This window comes from Octodon degus, unplaced genomic scaffold (genome assembly GCF_000260255.1).
Source record: "Octodon degus isolate 3935 unplaced genomic scaffold, OctDeg1.0 scaffold00027, whole genome shotgun sequence".
Taxonomy (NCBI): domain Eukaryota; kingdom Metazoa; phylum Chordata; class Mammalia; order Rodentia; family Octodontidae; genus Octodon; species Octodon degus.
The window spans coordinates 16,761,779-16,777,569 of record NW_004524603.1 but is presented as its reverse complement, the minus strand read 5'-3'; the positions used below and the strand labels follow the sequence as shown (position 1 = coordinate 16,777,569).

At 40.1% G+C, this 15,791-nt stretch overlaps 1 protein-coding gene across 3 annotated transcripts in view; it reads right to left on the bottom strand.

Annotated features, from left to right (window-relative positions):
• Zc3hav1 (zinc finger CCCH-type containing, antiviral 1) overlaps nt 1-15,791 on the bottom strand; it is a 66,624-nt gene that overhangs the window by 48,053 nt on the left and 2,780 nt on the right. For 2 of the 3 annotated variants that reach the window (XM_023712867.1, XM_023712869.1), the window contains exon 2: nt 4,345-4,410. The exons of the other annotated variant lie outside the window; for it this stretch is intronic. In XM_023712867.1, the coding sequence (XP_023568635.1) occupies nt 4,345-4,410 (66 nt within the window). The remainder of the gene's footprint in view (nt 1-4,344; nt 4,411-15,791) is intronic. 3 annotated transcript variants of the gene reach the window in all.

Sequence of the window (15,791 nt, the reverse complement as noted above, 5' to 3'; positions counted from 1 at the left end):
CTGGTGGGCTGAGCTGGTCTCTCTCTCTCTCTCTCTCTCTCTCTCTCTCTCTCTCTCTCTCTCATAAATAAATAAAATAAAATTTAAAAAAAAAGAATCCTTCCAGTGTGACAATTTAAAAGCAGGCTTCCACTCTTAAGCCCAACCCTCTGGGAGCCAAAATTTTGGACATGTGTTTCAGGAATCTGTAGTCCAGTAAGCTTTCTGAGGAGATTGAGACTAATCTGGAAATTTCAGAAGTACAGTTCCAAAGCTGAGTACTTACGTGGCAGATGCTGACCAAAACAGGCTAGGGTGTAGTGAAAAAATGCTGCAGTTCTTTGAGACTATAAAGAATTACTGCTTGTGATGATGGGGCTGGAGCAGGGTAGATTAAATGGTTAACTGAGAAGGAGTACAAGAAAATTTCCAAAGCTAATGAAAACGTTCTGAAATTTTTAATTACCACTGGCCTTGGTCACCTGGGTATAATCTTTTGTAGTACTTCTTTACATTGATATATTATACAGAAGTGTTTTTATTGTATTTTATTTATTTAAAATATGGTTTTAAAAATTAAAAACAAAATTAATAAATAATACAGAAATTTAGTTGTATACCATATGACTTTAAATTAAATACGCACATATTAAACCCTCCATATTGGCAAGTTTTTGGTGTGTAGGTTCAATCCAGAGTAGGTGGAAAATATTGGAGAAAAGTTGCGTATGAACCAAAGAATTACAGACTTAGCCTTTTTGTTATTATTTCCTGAACAATATAGCACAAGTATTGACACAGCATTTACATTGGGTTGGGTGTTACCTGTCATCTAGCCTATGGGGAGGGTATACTTAGGTTATATGCTAATACTAAGCCATTCTGCATGAGAGATTTGAACATTGAGGGGGTCTTAGAATGAATCCCCCCAGGAAACAGGAATACATGCACACTCTCAAAATGTTCCCTCCTAGGAAAAGTGAGGCATGTTTTCATCTGATGCCCTGAGTTAGTCTGAATTCTCTCTGGACAGAAATCAAAAGAGGATAAAGTGGATCTCTCTCTCTACTCCTGTCTGTTAACCCAAGTCCAACTCCCCTATACCAACCTGATTAAAATGATTTCTTTTTTTGTTTTATGTGAGACAAGATCTTGCTCTGGAGCTCAGGCTGGCCTCATTTTCACAGCAATCCTCCTGCCTCAGCCTTCCGAGTGCTGGGATTACAAATGTGCACCCCCACACCCAGCAAAATGATTTCTGGAGTGAGAGGTCACCAAACTACTGCAAATCCTTTTCAAAGGCCTTACTTTTTTTTTTTTTTTTTGAGGTACCAGGGATTGAACTCAGGACCTTATGCTTGCCAGGCAAGTGCTTATTCAACTGAGCTATTTCCCCAGCCCCCAAAATTGTAGACAATTTTTTTTTTTAATTTTTTTTGGCAGAACCGGGGATTGAACTCAGGACCTTACACTTGCCAGGGAAGCGCTTATTCTACTGAGCCATCTCCCCAGCTCTATGATTTCTGATTTCTCATGGGGCCTGAAATCTTAAGCCCTCCTAGAACCTTTTACTCCATTTTTTAAAATGTATTTTTAGTACAGGGTCTACAGGGTCTCACTACACGGATCGGACTCATAGTGATCCTCCTGTTTTCAGCCTCCCAAGGGCTGGGATCACAGGCATGCACCACCATGCCCAGTCTCTACTCCTTCTCCTTACGCCCATCACCAGGCTTCATCCATTCTAGAATAGCCTGTAGGTGAAGACCGCAGATTCCGGTTTGAAAGTAAATATGATCAGGAAGCAAATTAGAACCATTTCACAGAAGGAAAACAAATCTACACTAATTTTAAATACTTTTCTCATCTCTATGTTAACGTAAAAAGTAGAAGGTATTTTGCTGTCAGTGTCCCCCATGAACACATGTCCCTCTGTGTGACCAGGCATAGATTCTGGATCACCAGATCCAACTGTACATAACTGAAATAAACAGGAGTTGCCACTACTTAGGACCAGGGTTAGGGTTTCACACTAGGGGCCTTACGAGTGGGTAGCAGACAGCTGTACCGTACTTTCCTAGTGAAACCACGGACTTTAGCGTGATGGTAGCTGGCTGCGTGTCTCAGTAGCTGCGCTGCAGGAATACAAGAAGCAGTCTCTGTGTTCACCAACTTGGTTTAACACATGGCAAGGGGTACCTAAGTGTGTCAAAATGTCTGCAGATGCGTTTTAGCTGTGTTAGGCTTCTGATAGGTTCTGGTCCTAATATGAATTGCTGAATTACTATGGTGGTCATCTAATATGGCTGAGGCCCTTAAAACAACAGCTTATCTTCTCTGAGACCACCTCCTCCCTTCTTCTCTAACTCAGCCCAGGGTGCAATTGCCTTTCACCTTTCCCACCACCTCAGGGAAGGTCCCAATCAGCTACTCAGGCACATCTAAACATCCACTCCACCCTTGACAAAGGGCCATAAAAGCCTCAGCCTCCCTTTGTTCCAACTCAGAGAATCCCTTATCTTCCCTAGATTCTCTCCATGTCCTCAAAGATAATAAAGCCCTTTTCCCTTTTTGCTTCTGCCTGTTTCTCCACTGTGACAAACCTATCAGTTTCATGTTGCATTTTTGTGTTTGTATAATTTGTTTTGTTAAGTGGTTTCTTTCGATTTTTCTTGTAGAACTAGCCCCATTCATACAATGTTGCATGAACATCTGCTTTTACAACTTCAGGAGGTTGAAAGTGAGTTATCAGGTAGCTCAGTTATGCATGATGATTAGGGTCATGGAAATCAGAGAAGTCAGCAAGATACAACAGGGGGGGGCGGGGAGATAGCTCAGTATAATAAGCACTTGCCTAGCAAGCACAAGGGCCTGAGTTCAATCCCTTAGCAAGCACAAGGGCCTGAGTTCAATCCCCAATTCCAAAAAAAAAAAAAAAAAAAAGACAGAGAAGTACAGAATGAAGGCTTTGTTTCAGATGAGGGAACAAACAATAATGTAAATAATTAATTGACTAGACAAAATGCTACAAAATAGTAATATACACTTGAGTGACCCAACTTTGGAGCTAGGAAAGAAAATATTATGAAGAAGAAAATATTTACAAGGGGTGAAACCTAATGGGCAGTGTTGGAAATTATTTGTAATGGACGATATGCTACAAGATGTTTTGAAGTACATTAACAATGAAATGCAAGTAAAACATTCTATATGCATCAATAGTAATAAAAATATATTCATCCTAATCCTTACTATCAAAACTAAAAACATAGCAGGACCTTACATTCTAATCTTTATAATCTGAAAGATTTACAGAGAAGTCACTGATATGTTTTTGAGATTTTAAAAACAATAGTGTCATTCAAGAGGCTTGGTTTCCATCAAACTTTCCTGAGTTTTGACAACAAAAAGACACACAAAGAAAGAGAAATCTGACAATTTGGCTCCTATTTGTTCATTTCTTGAAAGTTTTGTTTTGAACTGTCAGGCAATTTATACAACATCGGAATACACAATAAGTGATGAACAACTCGTATCATTTCATGATTGTTGACCCTTTGGCAGCATATGCCAAGTAAAATGCCCTGGTAGATGTGAAAATGTTTTATACCTTTAGTTCATAAATTTATCCTGGAACTCAGCCACCAGCTCTCTATGCATGCAGTAATAAGCTGTATGACATTGTGAACAGACTTCTGGCATGTACATCAAAAGGTAACCCAAATGTCACATTCAACAGCTGGTTCACAAGTTGCCCATTGATGTCACATGTGCTAAAAGAGCACCAGTTGGCTGTTATAACCTGACCAAAGTGCCGCCATCCTGTTCTGTATGCGCCATCTTAGTAAACCATGTTAGCTACTGTAAAATGTGACTTTTTGTTTCTTAAGCCCACTCCCTTCAGGGTGTGTTATACCCTGACATTAGTAACTCCATCTTGACTCTCTGATTCACCCCTGCCCTAGTTAATTACAATGACTCCATCTTGGTTCTTTGATTCACCCCTGCCCTGGTTCCGAGAATGTCTTAAGGCAAAAACATGCATTCCTGGCAACTGTTTGACCATATTGTCCTTATAAGGTCAGCATGCCAAGATTACACACCCTGTTCTGTACTCCACCTAGTCCAAAAGGGTAACTCCTCTGTGTCCAGCTTCCTCCAGGTGGGCTACAGCCAATCCTGTAGAAGGTCATGTGCCCCCTTAACCACATGAACATCTGCTATTGGCTTCTGTGATCGGCTTGCTTGGATGGGCAGTTTTGCGGTTTTTGGGTTTAAATTACTGTGCCTCCCCTTACCCAGGGCTCCTCTCTGTCTCTTGGACACTGAGGGTACCGCTGGGTACCAGCTAAAATAAAGCGCTACCTTGTTTTTGGACGTTTTGCCTTGTCTCCTTCTTGGGTTACAACATTGGCCAGCACGGGAACTGCCCTGAAGAACAAAACCAAAATTTCTGAAAAAACATTGCAACATCACAATAGAATAATGTATAGTACAATCCTTGGATTTTAGAAAGACATAACATTAACAGCCTCACAGTTTATAACAGCTAGATCTTGGGAAAAACCCAATTGTCCATCAACTGGTGAATCAATAAAGAAGATGTGGGTTTCTTTTTTAATACAATGGAGCACTACTCTGCCATAAAGAAGGATATGCTTGAAAGTTCTAGGTGAATGGATGCAGCCTGAATCCACACCCTTACGTGAAATAAATTGGACACACGTGTGTGAGCACCGCAGCATTTTCTCTGGTGTGAGAAACCAAAAGCATAAATTAGGATCAGGATGTACAATATGTATTATGAACTAGGAAGAAAATGTGCAAATGGGAAGGGAAGGGAGAAAGGAAAGAAGGAAAAGGTAAACAAGAGTGAGGAAAGGAAGAAAAAATGGAAAGAAAGCTTTTGCACATGGGGAAGGGAAGAGAGGTTGAGAGAAGGTAGGGGAATGGGGAAAAAAGTTGTATCACATATAGCTACAAATTCTCTATGAGGAAAGTGATCATTATGTGTATCTAAAATGTACCTGGAGGCCAGGGAGATGGCTCAGTGGAATAAGTGCTTCCCTGGCCAGCGCAAGGGCCTGAGTTCAATCCCTGGTTCTGCCAAAAATAAAAAATAAAATTAAAAAAAATAATAATAATAATAAAATGTACCTATAAATGCTTATTGAAAAAAAAAAAAACCACTGGATTCCTATGTGGTTAAAGAAAAACAAAGTGGGACTGATACTGTCAACATTGCACCATGATGATAAAGCTGGTGGCTGGACATGGTGGTGCACGTCTGTAATCCCAGCATTTGGGAGACTGAGGATCCTGAGTTCAAGGTTAGCCTGGGATATACATGAGTTCAAGGTCAGCCTTGATTCTCAGTGAGTTCAAGGTCAGCCTGGATTGTATAATGAAACCTAGTCTCAAGAAAACCCCAAAACAAGAAAAGATTGATAGTAAAGCTCGACACAAACTTAACCAAAAATGGTCTCATTTCACAACAAAATGAAAGGTAAAGCAGATGTTGCTATATGCAGCAACTATGACGTCACTCAAACATGAAGTATTGGCCAATGGTTGTGTTTACTCCATCCTAAACATGTCACGGATAAACAGTTTCATAGTTTGTAAAGAAAAATAATTGTAATTATTTATTTTTTCCTTGAATTTTTTTATTGGTACATTTTATAAATACATAGTGATAGCATTCATGATAGGGGAATTGTACCTTGCTTCAAACAATAGTTTCAAGCACTTTTTTTTTAAGATTTAAAATTTCTGAACTTAGTTCAACTTATAATACCACATTTCCCAGAAAAATGAACCTTTTGCAAAGACATTTAAATAAAATCATACCAAGATGCACAAAAATGAAATTGTCCAAAGCTTTTTATAAAGAAAAAAAATCATTAAATCATATACATAAAAATATTAGCTATGGAAGAACAAAATTAAATAGCATCTTATTCCACATAAGAAAGAAAAAAAAAGGACCAAGGGTGTAAGAAACTAGATTAATTAAAGGACTGAAAGAAAAGATCTGCTCTCTTTGAATAAAAAAAATTTTTAAAAGGGGCCTGGGAAGATAGCTCAGTAGAATAAATGCTTGCCTAGCAAGCGCAAGGTCCTGAATTCAATTTCCCGTACCACAAAAAAAGAAAGAAAATAATAAGCACAAAATACCATGAAAAAATCTGCCCAGAAAATCAGGACCTGAATTGGTAAGTGATCAATTACCATAGAGAAGAACAATAAGTATCTGCCCAAAGAACTTTACAAAAGAATTCTGGAGCAAGCCAGTGAATAGAGGAACATCCCAAGGACATCCTAAGAAACAGGAAGACCAGCAAGATATCAAATATGTTCTACCAAAGAAGACAGAAAAACAAAGCCCGTGTGCTACCAGCGTAAAAGATACGGTACTTGCCTATGGAACATGAGTTTCTCATGTATGAAGACGCTTCAGTACATAACTGAAACAAAGACTATTTCTGTGATAAAGTTTTGTTTGCATTTTCATTATAGTTCACATGGGAATTTATTTCTGCTGTTATTTTTTAGGACTTGTAAGCAGGTAAACAGTTGATGTTGAAAATGTTGATGTTTATTCTAAGTACTTATTACATATTAAAAATGTAGGGCCGGGGAGATGGCTTAGTAGAATAAGCACTTGCCTGGCAAGCACAAGGTCCTGAGTTCAATCCCCTGTACCCAAATAAATAAATAAATAAAAATGTAATATTTAATTGATATTTTACCTTTCTGTTAAGTATACATGTTTAATATCATAAAACTCATAAAATTAAAATTAATAACTCATCAATAGAAATACTCCTAAAAAATAAATGTGGGCATTCCACACCCTCCATAAGATGCCTTTCAATAAATTTATCATGATGCCCGTAAGGTCCCACCAGTATCCATTCTGTCATTGACTACTTCAAAGAACACTGCAGACATTGAAGTCAAATTTGATCAAAATGAGGTTCAATCAATGAAGCAAATCAGGATCAAGACTACAAGTTCCCCAGTGAGTCTCATGGGGAGCAGCATCCTTTTGTGTCATGTGGCTGTGTAACACAGCATGTCTCTGAGGCCACCAGCTCAACCATGTCACTCTAGACAGAAACAAACTAGTCACAAAGAAACTTCCTTTCCAGGCAGGCCCCTCCTGCATAAATGCACACACACACAAACAAGGCGGCAATGCACAAGGAAAGCGCAGACCTTGAAAACCTACTCAGTGGGAGAGAAACTGAAAGGAGATCAGAGGCTGTCAGGGTTGAGGGAAAGGAAGGTGAAGAGGGCCAGGCCGCAGAAGGGTGTGGGGACTCTTTCAGGTGGATGAAAATGTTCTGGAATTTGATAGTTTCACAACATCCTGAACGTGCTCATTGACAAAGAATTTTACTCTTTAAAATGATTTTAGTGGGCCAGCCAAATAACTCAGCGTATTAAAGCACCTGTAAACAGGCACAGGGGCCAGGGGTTTGATCCCCAGCCCTGCCACACCCGGCCAGCCCCCGGGATGGCTGAGATGGCAATTGAGACTGGGTGTGGTGGTGAGCGCCTGTAATCCTAGCTCTTGGGAGGCTGTAAACAGGCGGGTTACTATGAGTCTGATCTAGTATTGAGATGCTGAACACCCTGTAGACCTTTCACAAAAAAAAAAAAAAAAAAAAAAAAAATGGGAAACAAGAAAAAGAGAGATGGAAGAGAAAGAATGAATTAGAAAGAGAAAAGAGAAAGGCTATTGCATACAAAAATAAATTGGGCACTAAGATAGATAACCAAAAGAGAAAAATAAAAATAAGAAGCACCACATAAAAGTTAAACTTCCAAACTGAGTGCTCTATCCTAAAGCCCATACTATATGAAGAATCAAAACAATGTGGAGATTCAGTTTAACACATTCTTTGTACTGACACAACTTAGCAAGGGAATGTTCATATCTGGTGGGAGTGTAACTTGGCAAACACACTTTGAAAAACTATCCAGTATTATACAATTGAAGGTAAATAATACTCATATTTCCCTCGTAGAGACCGGAGGAAACCTGCATGTGTGTGCACGGAGAAAATCACCAAAATAGTCAATAAAATATTCAAAGCATCTCGATGTAGTAGCAAAATAATTTAAAAGAATATCAAGTTAAGGACGGACAAGATAATAGATTAGTCGGGTTGATTTGTACCAAAGAAAGCTACACACTTTAACAAACCATAGTCATCCCGCTCATATTTGTGAGAATTCTTGGACTCCTCAGAGTTACAAGATTACAGAGGAATCCAGCCGGCGCTCGCACCATTCCGTTCTCTTCCCACCTGGGCTCTCTCCCACTGCTAGTGCATTCAGAGGCAACCTCAATTCAGGGATGAATTCGAGGCAAGCCAGCCACCAGCCAGTCTCTGGAAATTCTCTCCATCCATGGCAAGACCCAGGGAAGACGGAAGACGAGTACACAGGCCCCAGAAGTGGCCCGAGAACCCAGAGCGTGTGGAGTAAGCGTGGGGAGGGAGACACAGGCTCCAGACAGGCACAATTCCCTTGCAACAAGGAGTCCTCAAAAAATTAGAGACAGGCAGACAACCATGATCCAGACCTGTGAAGCCCAGTGCCAGGCAAAAAGGGCATCATATATTTAAGGGGTGAAATCTCAGAAGTGTTAAGTTGAGCAGATACAGCAAGCAAAGCCGTCCTCGGTATCTGCAGGTGACAGGTTGCAGGATCACCTAATTCCAAGACCCCAGGTGCTCAGGACCTTGTATACAAGGTGTAGTACAGGCATATGGCCTACATATATCCTCCCTAGAATTTAAATAATCTCTAATTACTTACAATATCAAATATAATGTAAATGGTATGAATTAATTATTATTCTGGATTGCTTAGAGACTATGCACTAGGAAAGGTATGTATTTGTTTATACAGATAGATTTTTTTGCCCACGTATTTCCCATCTGCAGCTGGCTGAACTCCCTGATATGGAACCCACGGATATAGAGGTCAACTGTATTTTCACCTTCGGCATCAATACTATCTATGGGGTTGGCAAAACAGTCCAAAATATTGTTTTGCAATACACAAATATGAAAAAACATATATATACACACGGGGTAGGTAGCATCACCAAATATCACCGAAGTACCTTTAATTATTACCATCTCTAAGAAGGACATGATTGGGATCAAGGAAGAGAATTCAGGAGGGTTTAGTGTTCTACCCTGACTGGGGGAGAGGAGTAACACAGCTTTCATTACAAAAAACTTTAATGAGAAAATTGCTATGGAGGGACGGTGGTCTCCAAACCTAGGACCACCTGCACACTGAGCACATGCTCCAGCCCTCATCCACCCCTTCCATTCTGATTTGTGAGCATCTGGAAAAGGTGAGGGAGTGCAACCATGCCACATGGCAATTCCACAATAAGGATCTCCCCTGGATACCTGCTGGTCGTGTGCACCAACACTTAAAGAATGTGTAGGGTCAAGAGTCCGTAAACAAGAAAATAGAGGGATCACTGTATCTTCTAGCTAACCCTGACTAGAAAGAGTTAAAAATAAATCTTACTAGAAAATTTCTCCTGGGAAGCAAGTCAAGGACAGAGGTAGTGTAGAGAAAGACATAAGCCAGATAAAGAAATGGCCTTCAGACTTGTACCAACAGACAGGAGAAAGAGCTGCCTGGCAGGACACAGAGAAGCTGCCTGCACATGAGATGAGCTGCCCCCACCTCCAAAAACATACAGGAGAAGCAAAGAGGGGCACTGACTTCATTAAGGCAGGATGTACTCACCTGTGTACTAACATGTACACTTACATACGTGTGTGTTCACGCTGGAGTCACTACATTGCTCGAGCTGAAGGCATGACAGAGCACAACAGCTACCTACACAGGCCCTTACCGACTCTAAGCTAACCAAGAATAAGGCACGCACATCCCCTACCAACTAGACCCCAACCCACAGGGAAGGCCTTGAGAGGCAGGTCAGGGACAGGCTGACACAAAGAAGCTGTGGGCAGCCTGCTGGAAGAAATTGCATTAGGCAGAAGTCCTGGGAAGCCAATCCAGTTCCAGGAACTAGAGAAAGTTTCAAGTCCGGATAAGCCTCACTCGCCCCCCTATAAAAGTAGCTAAGGAAGAAAGGCCCACAGGTCCTCTGTCTTTCTGGAGCCCCCTACCCTGATTCTTATCAGGGTAGCTGTCTGTCTTCTCCCTTTCCTCTTTACAAATAGAGTATCTTCCTTTTGTTAAACTTTGCCCCCCTAACTTTTTATTGGTGTTGAGTCATGGTCCCAGCTGGCTGCTTGGACAGCAGATCAGGGGTGCTCGCCCCCCCCATATGCAATAACTGTATGTTCTTGACAGCACAGTTTGTTGTAGCAAGAAACTAAAAGTGACCTGAACACCCAACACTTGGGGACCAGGTGACCGCCTTGGGGGGTATCATAGGATGAAATACTATTCACTCCATTTTCACAGTCAGTCCACACGCACACACCAGGCAAGAGGTATAACTCCATGATAAAGGGTTCAATCTCCAGCACCAAAACAAAACACATGGTGCAGCACACCTGTGATCCCAGCTCTGCAGAGGCTGAGGCAGGAGGATCCTCAGGAGTCTGAGGCCAGCCTGGGTTAAAGAGTGAGTTCAAGGCCCATCTGAACTACAAAGTGAAACTCTCATCTCAAAAAACAAACACTACAAAACAACTAGATCTTAATGTATCTACATCAATAGCTTTCCAAAATATAACACCAAATAATAATTCCAACTCACATTAATAATACATTTTATATGAATATAGATATAGATATAGATATATCTATATCTATCTATATATCTATATATCTATATATCTATATCTATATCTATATCTATATCTATATCTATATCTATATCTATATATATATCCAGGAAGGGCAGGATACACATTGAATTGTTTCTTTCTTTCTTTCTTTTTTTTTTTTTTTTTTTGGCAGAACCAGGGATTGAATTCAGACCCTTGGGCTTGCCAGGGAAGCGCGTATTCTACTGAGCCATCTCCCTGGTCCCAAAATCGAATTGTTTCTGAGGAGAGAAGGAAATAACATTAGAGAAGACAAAAAAGATACCTTGAGAGTATTATGGTTCTTAAATTTCATTTAAAAGAAGCAAATATAGGGGCCAGGGAGATGGCTCAGGGGAATAAGTGCTTCCCTGGCAAGCACAAGGGCCTGAGTTCAATTCCCAGTTCCACCAAATAAATAAATAAATAAATAAATAAATAAATAAAGCAAATATGAAAAAGGTAAGCAATGATTCATGGAAGTGAGTTATAAGCTTAGTACATATCACTTTTGTAATATCTTTATATATTCAGAGTATATATGCCGTGGTACTTGTTACATTATTTTCTATGATGAATATTATCATTATATTACTTTCTTCAGTCCCTTTTTTTGTTTTTTTCTTTCTTCATTTTCAAAAAAATTTTTTTAAAGAGTACAAATTAGAATTGAAACAGAAAAAATTACAAGTGATACAAAATTTCACTTCATATTTCAAAGCAATATGAATTTCACAGTATTTGTTGTACTGTCTTCCAACAGTACAATACAGTATTTTTTTTTTTTTTCGGTAGCAGGGATTGAACTCAGGAGCCTGTGCTTGCCAAGCAAGCACTTACTGTACTGAACTATTTCCCCGGGCCTTGCAACACAATATTTGTTGTATTGTCTTCCAACCAATTATTCATATTACCAGATATATGCATGTAAAATGGGAAGAAAAAACAAATGCATAAGAAATTAAGAAGATAAAACATAAAAACAATTGAAAAAAGAAGACAAAACAAATTAAGTATTATCTGCTCCTTTCCATAGACCAGAAGAAATGCACAGTACAGTTGTCCAGACCACCCTGCATACACACATAGATATATCTCTGTCCCCCACTCCCTCTCCTGTCCTTCTCAACTCAGGAACTCTTTCCTTTTGAGTAAGTTTGAGACAGAATCATGCTATGTAGTCCAGTTTGGCCTCAAACCTGTGACAGTCCTCCTCCATAGGCTTCCTGAGTGCTGGAATGACAGGCATGTGCCACCATTCTTTGCTTTTTTTTTTTTTTTTTTTTTTTCAAATTACGAAACTGTCCACTAAGCCTGTTTCCATCTCCCCACCCCCACCCAAGGTTTCAGTTAACCAAGGGGGAACAGCAAAAGCTTACAAACAAGGAGGAGCTCAGAGGAAGCAGCCACACTGCAGAAACCACAAAGCCAGCGGAAGACACTCACTCAGCCGACTTTAAACGCTAAACAGAAATCAGGCTTTTTAAAAAATTGCTCATTTTTCATTTTATCAAAGATCACACTTCACACAGTTACTAAATAAGGAAAGCAGCCACTTAAGAAAGCATATGATTAAAAAAAGAAAGAAAGAAAAAGAAAGCATATGATTGAGGGCTGGGGAGATAGCTCATTGGTTTAAGCGCCTTCCTGGCAAGTACAATAGGCCCAAGTTCGATCCCAGGTACCACATGCCAGTCAGAGGCCAGCCTGAGCTACACAGTGAATTCAAAGCCAGCCTGAAACTTGGTCTCAAAAGCCAAACACACAAATGAGAAGTCATGCCAATCATACTCAAACATCAACTCTGCCGACCACCAGCTATGAGACTTTCAGCAAATTAAAAAGACCTCTGTGTTCAAGGTTCAGCCCATTAAGATGGGACTTCCATCACCTACCCTCAGGAGCATGAAGACTCCCTGGAACATCACTTCTAACATGTTTCTCATAGAGCTGGGCACACATTTATTCATTTTATAAATGCTGGTTGTTCATGTCAGAACAGGGATTCAAACTCCGTGCATGGGGAGTATAATTTAGCAAAGCAAACAGATAGCCAAACCAATGTACCAGAACAAATGACTATACAATACCTAAGAAAGCTATGTTTTCAATCACAATGTCCAGGTCAAAGCATCATGCCAATAAATAAATAAATGAATACAGAAATAAAATAGAAACTATAGAATGAAAGGAATCCTATCTATAAATAATAGCACCAAAGAAGAAGTTTCCTAAGTCCAACAAAATGCAAATTATCTCCAAGTACACACAGGAACCATTTACTGAGCTCAACGGTAGATTCACTATAGGTATCTCTTAGTTAACAGACTCCATCAAGAAAGTCCTTAGACTGCCTGGCAAGTGCAAGGGTCTGAGTTCAATCCCTGGTTCCGCCAAAAAAAAAAAAAAAGAGAGAAAGTCCTTAGATGCCAGGAAGATAGCTCAGTGGCATAAGGGCCTGCCTGGCAAGTGCAAGGTCCTAAGTTGGATCCCCTGTGCAAAATAAATAAATAGGGGGGCTAGGGAGATAGCTCAGTAGAATAAGCACTTCCCTGGCAAGAGCAAGGGCCTGAGTTCAATCCCTGGTTCTACCAAAAACATTTAAAATAATAATAATAATAATTTTTTAAAAGGTCCTTAGACAAGTGCTAAGCTTGAGAAGACAGCTCTTATAAAAGATGCTTGGGAGGAGCGGTGAGATAGCTCAGCAGACTAAAGCGCCTGCTTAGGCAGGCTCAGGCAAACACAGGGACAATAGTTCAATCCCCAGCACCATGTACCACACCAGCCCTGCCCCCAGGGTGGGCTAAGTAAGCCACAGAGTCTAGGCACAGTGGTTAGTAGTGTAAACCTGTAATCTCAGCACTGGGGAGGCTGAAAAAACAGGAGGATCACTATGTGTCTGAGCTGCGTATAACAGAGAGACCCTATAACAACCAAATACATTAAAGGAAAAAAAAAAAAAAGATGCTGGGGAAGACTATTAAAAAGCATGTGTGTTGGGGAGGTTCTAGACTCTAAGGAAAAAAATTGTCTCCATAGGGAAAATCTCTGAGGCAATTCTATATTATAATAGGTTAAAAGTCTTTATTCCCAAATTTGAAAGTGATATAAACAGAAATTTTAAAATATAGCTAGGAAGAAAATAATAAAATAAAATATAGCTAGGACCAGGAAGATAGCTCAGCAGCTTAACTGCCTACCTGGCAAGGTCCTGAGTTTGATCCCCAGTACCACAAATAAAATATAGCTAAACCAGTAAATTATAAAAATTTATATATTAGAGCTGGCCAAATAGCTCAGCAAATTAAAGTGCCTGCTTAGGCAGACTCAGGGACCAGGAGGAGTTCAATCCCCTGGTCTGCCAATCCAGCCCCGCCCCCAGGGCATGCTGACACTGGGATTGAGACTGGGTGTGGTGGCGCACTCCTGTAATCCCAGCACTTTGGGGGGCTGTAAACAGGAGGATCGCTATGAGCAGTGAGACCCTGTCCACCCTATCCTAAATACAAAAAATAAATAAAAATAAAATTTTGATCATTACACTAAAAAATTTCACGGAGGGGGTTGGGGATATAGCTCAGTGGCACAGTGCCTGCGTGGCAAGCACAAGGTCCTGAGTTCAATTCCCAGTGCCAAAACAAAACAAAACAATTTACTGAATTCTCTGGAGGGTCCATCCAAACTTGCAGATAAGATAATCCCTACATTATATATAGTCTTTTAAGTTATAGGAAAAATGTAGGTAAATAAACCTCTATAGGCTAAAATGGTTTTGATGTTTGCAAATTAGAAAAGAAAAAAAAAAGGCCATAATAATTTTCATAAAACTAAAAACATTTGTAGATTATGTTTGTGTAGGGTATTTTTTTCCCCTGAAAATAAAAGTTGTATTTATAAGACAGGGAATTTGAATATTGGTGCTAGAGAATAATAACATTATATTCCTTTTAGAGTAGTTTTTTATTTTATTTTATTTATGTGTGTGTGTGTGTGGCCAGCTCAGCCCACCAGGGGGCAGGGCTGGCTGGCATGTGGTGCTGGGGGATTGAACCGTGGTCCCTATCGCTAAGCTTGTTCTTAGAAGGTGCTTTAGACCACTGGGCCATCTCACCAGCCCTATATTCCTTTAAAAAAAAACATTTAATCACTGGACAGCAGATGGAGCTCAGTATGCAGACTTGCCCGGAAAGTAGAGAGCCAGGGTTCCATCTTTAGTACCTAAATAAATAAATAAATAAGGTGGTGTCGTGATTATGTTAACAAAATGTACTCCTTACCCGTTAGAAATAGTGAAGTATTTATGAAGTAAATCACAACTGGGATTTGCTTTAAAATAAAAAGTTGATGGAGATAGCAATGGAGAAGAGAGAATAGGTGAAAGGAGACTGGCTGTGTTTTAAAAATGGCTGAGCCAAAATGGTGGGTACAGAGGAGTCAACATTCTCCTCACTGCTTTCTAGTAAGTTGTGAAACTCTGTAGATGGGGGAGGGAGGCTGGGGAGGGTGGGAGGATGCAGAGGTGGGAAGCGGAGGGTGGGGAGGGTGGGAGGATGCAGAGGTGGGAAGCGGAGGGTGGGAGGATGCAGAGGTGGGAAGCGGAGGCTGGGGAGGGTAGTGGGGTTGGTCCATAATGATAATCTCATTTACTCTAGAAAAACTTTAAAACCAGAAGTCAACTCTAGTTGGTGAAAACTTCTTTACAAAACAGATAAGAACAGGAAAAGATTGCAGAGACTTCCAACACTGTTAGTACTCTGTATTGAGTGAGCTACGATGTTCCGGAATTTGCTAGAATGTGCTAGAATACCCATTCCTCTTTTCTCTACCACTTCCTTCTTCTTGTGATTGCTGACAGTGACTGCTGTTACCTCAACAACTAGAAACAGACTTTAAATAATTTCCTCATTACATTAACTAAATAAGGTAGCACTGTTAAAATTGAAGACCCTCCTCCTTGTACAGTATGTACCTCCTTGGTGACACATT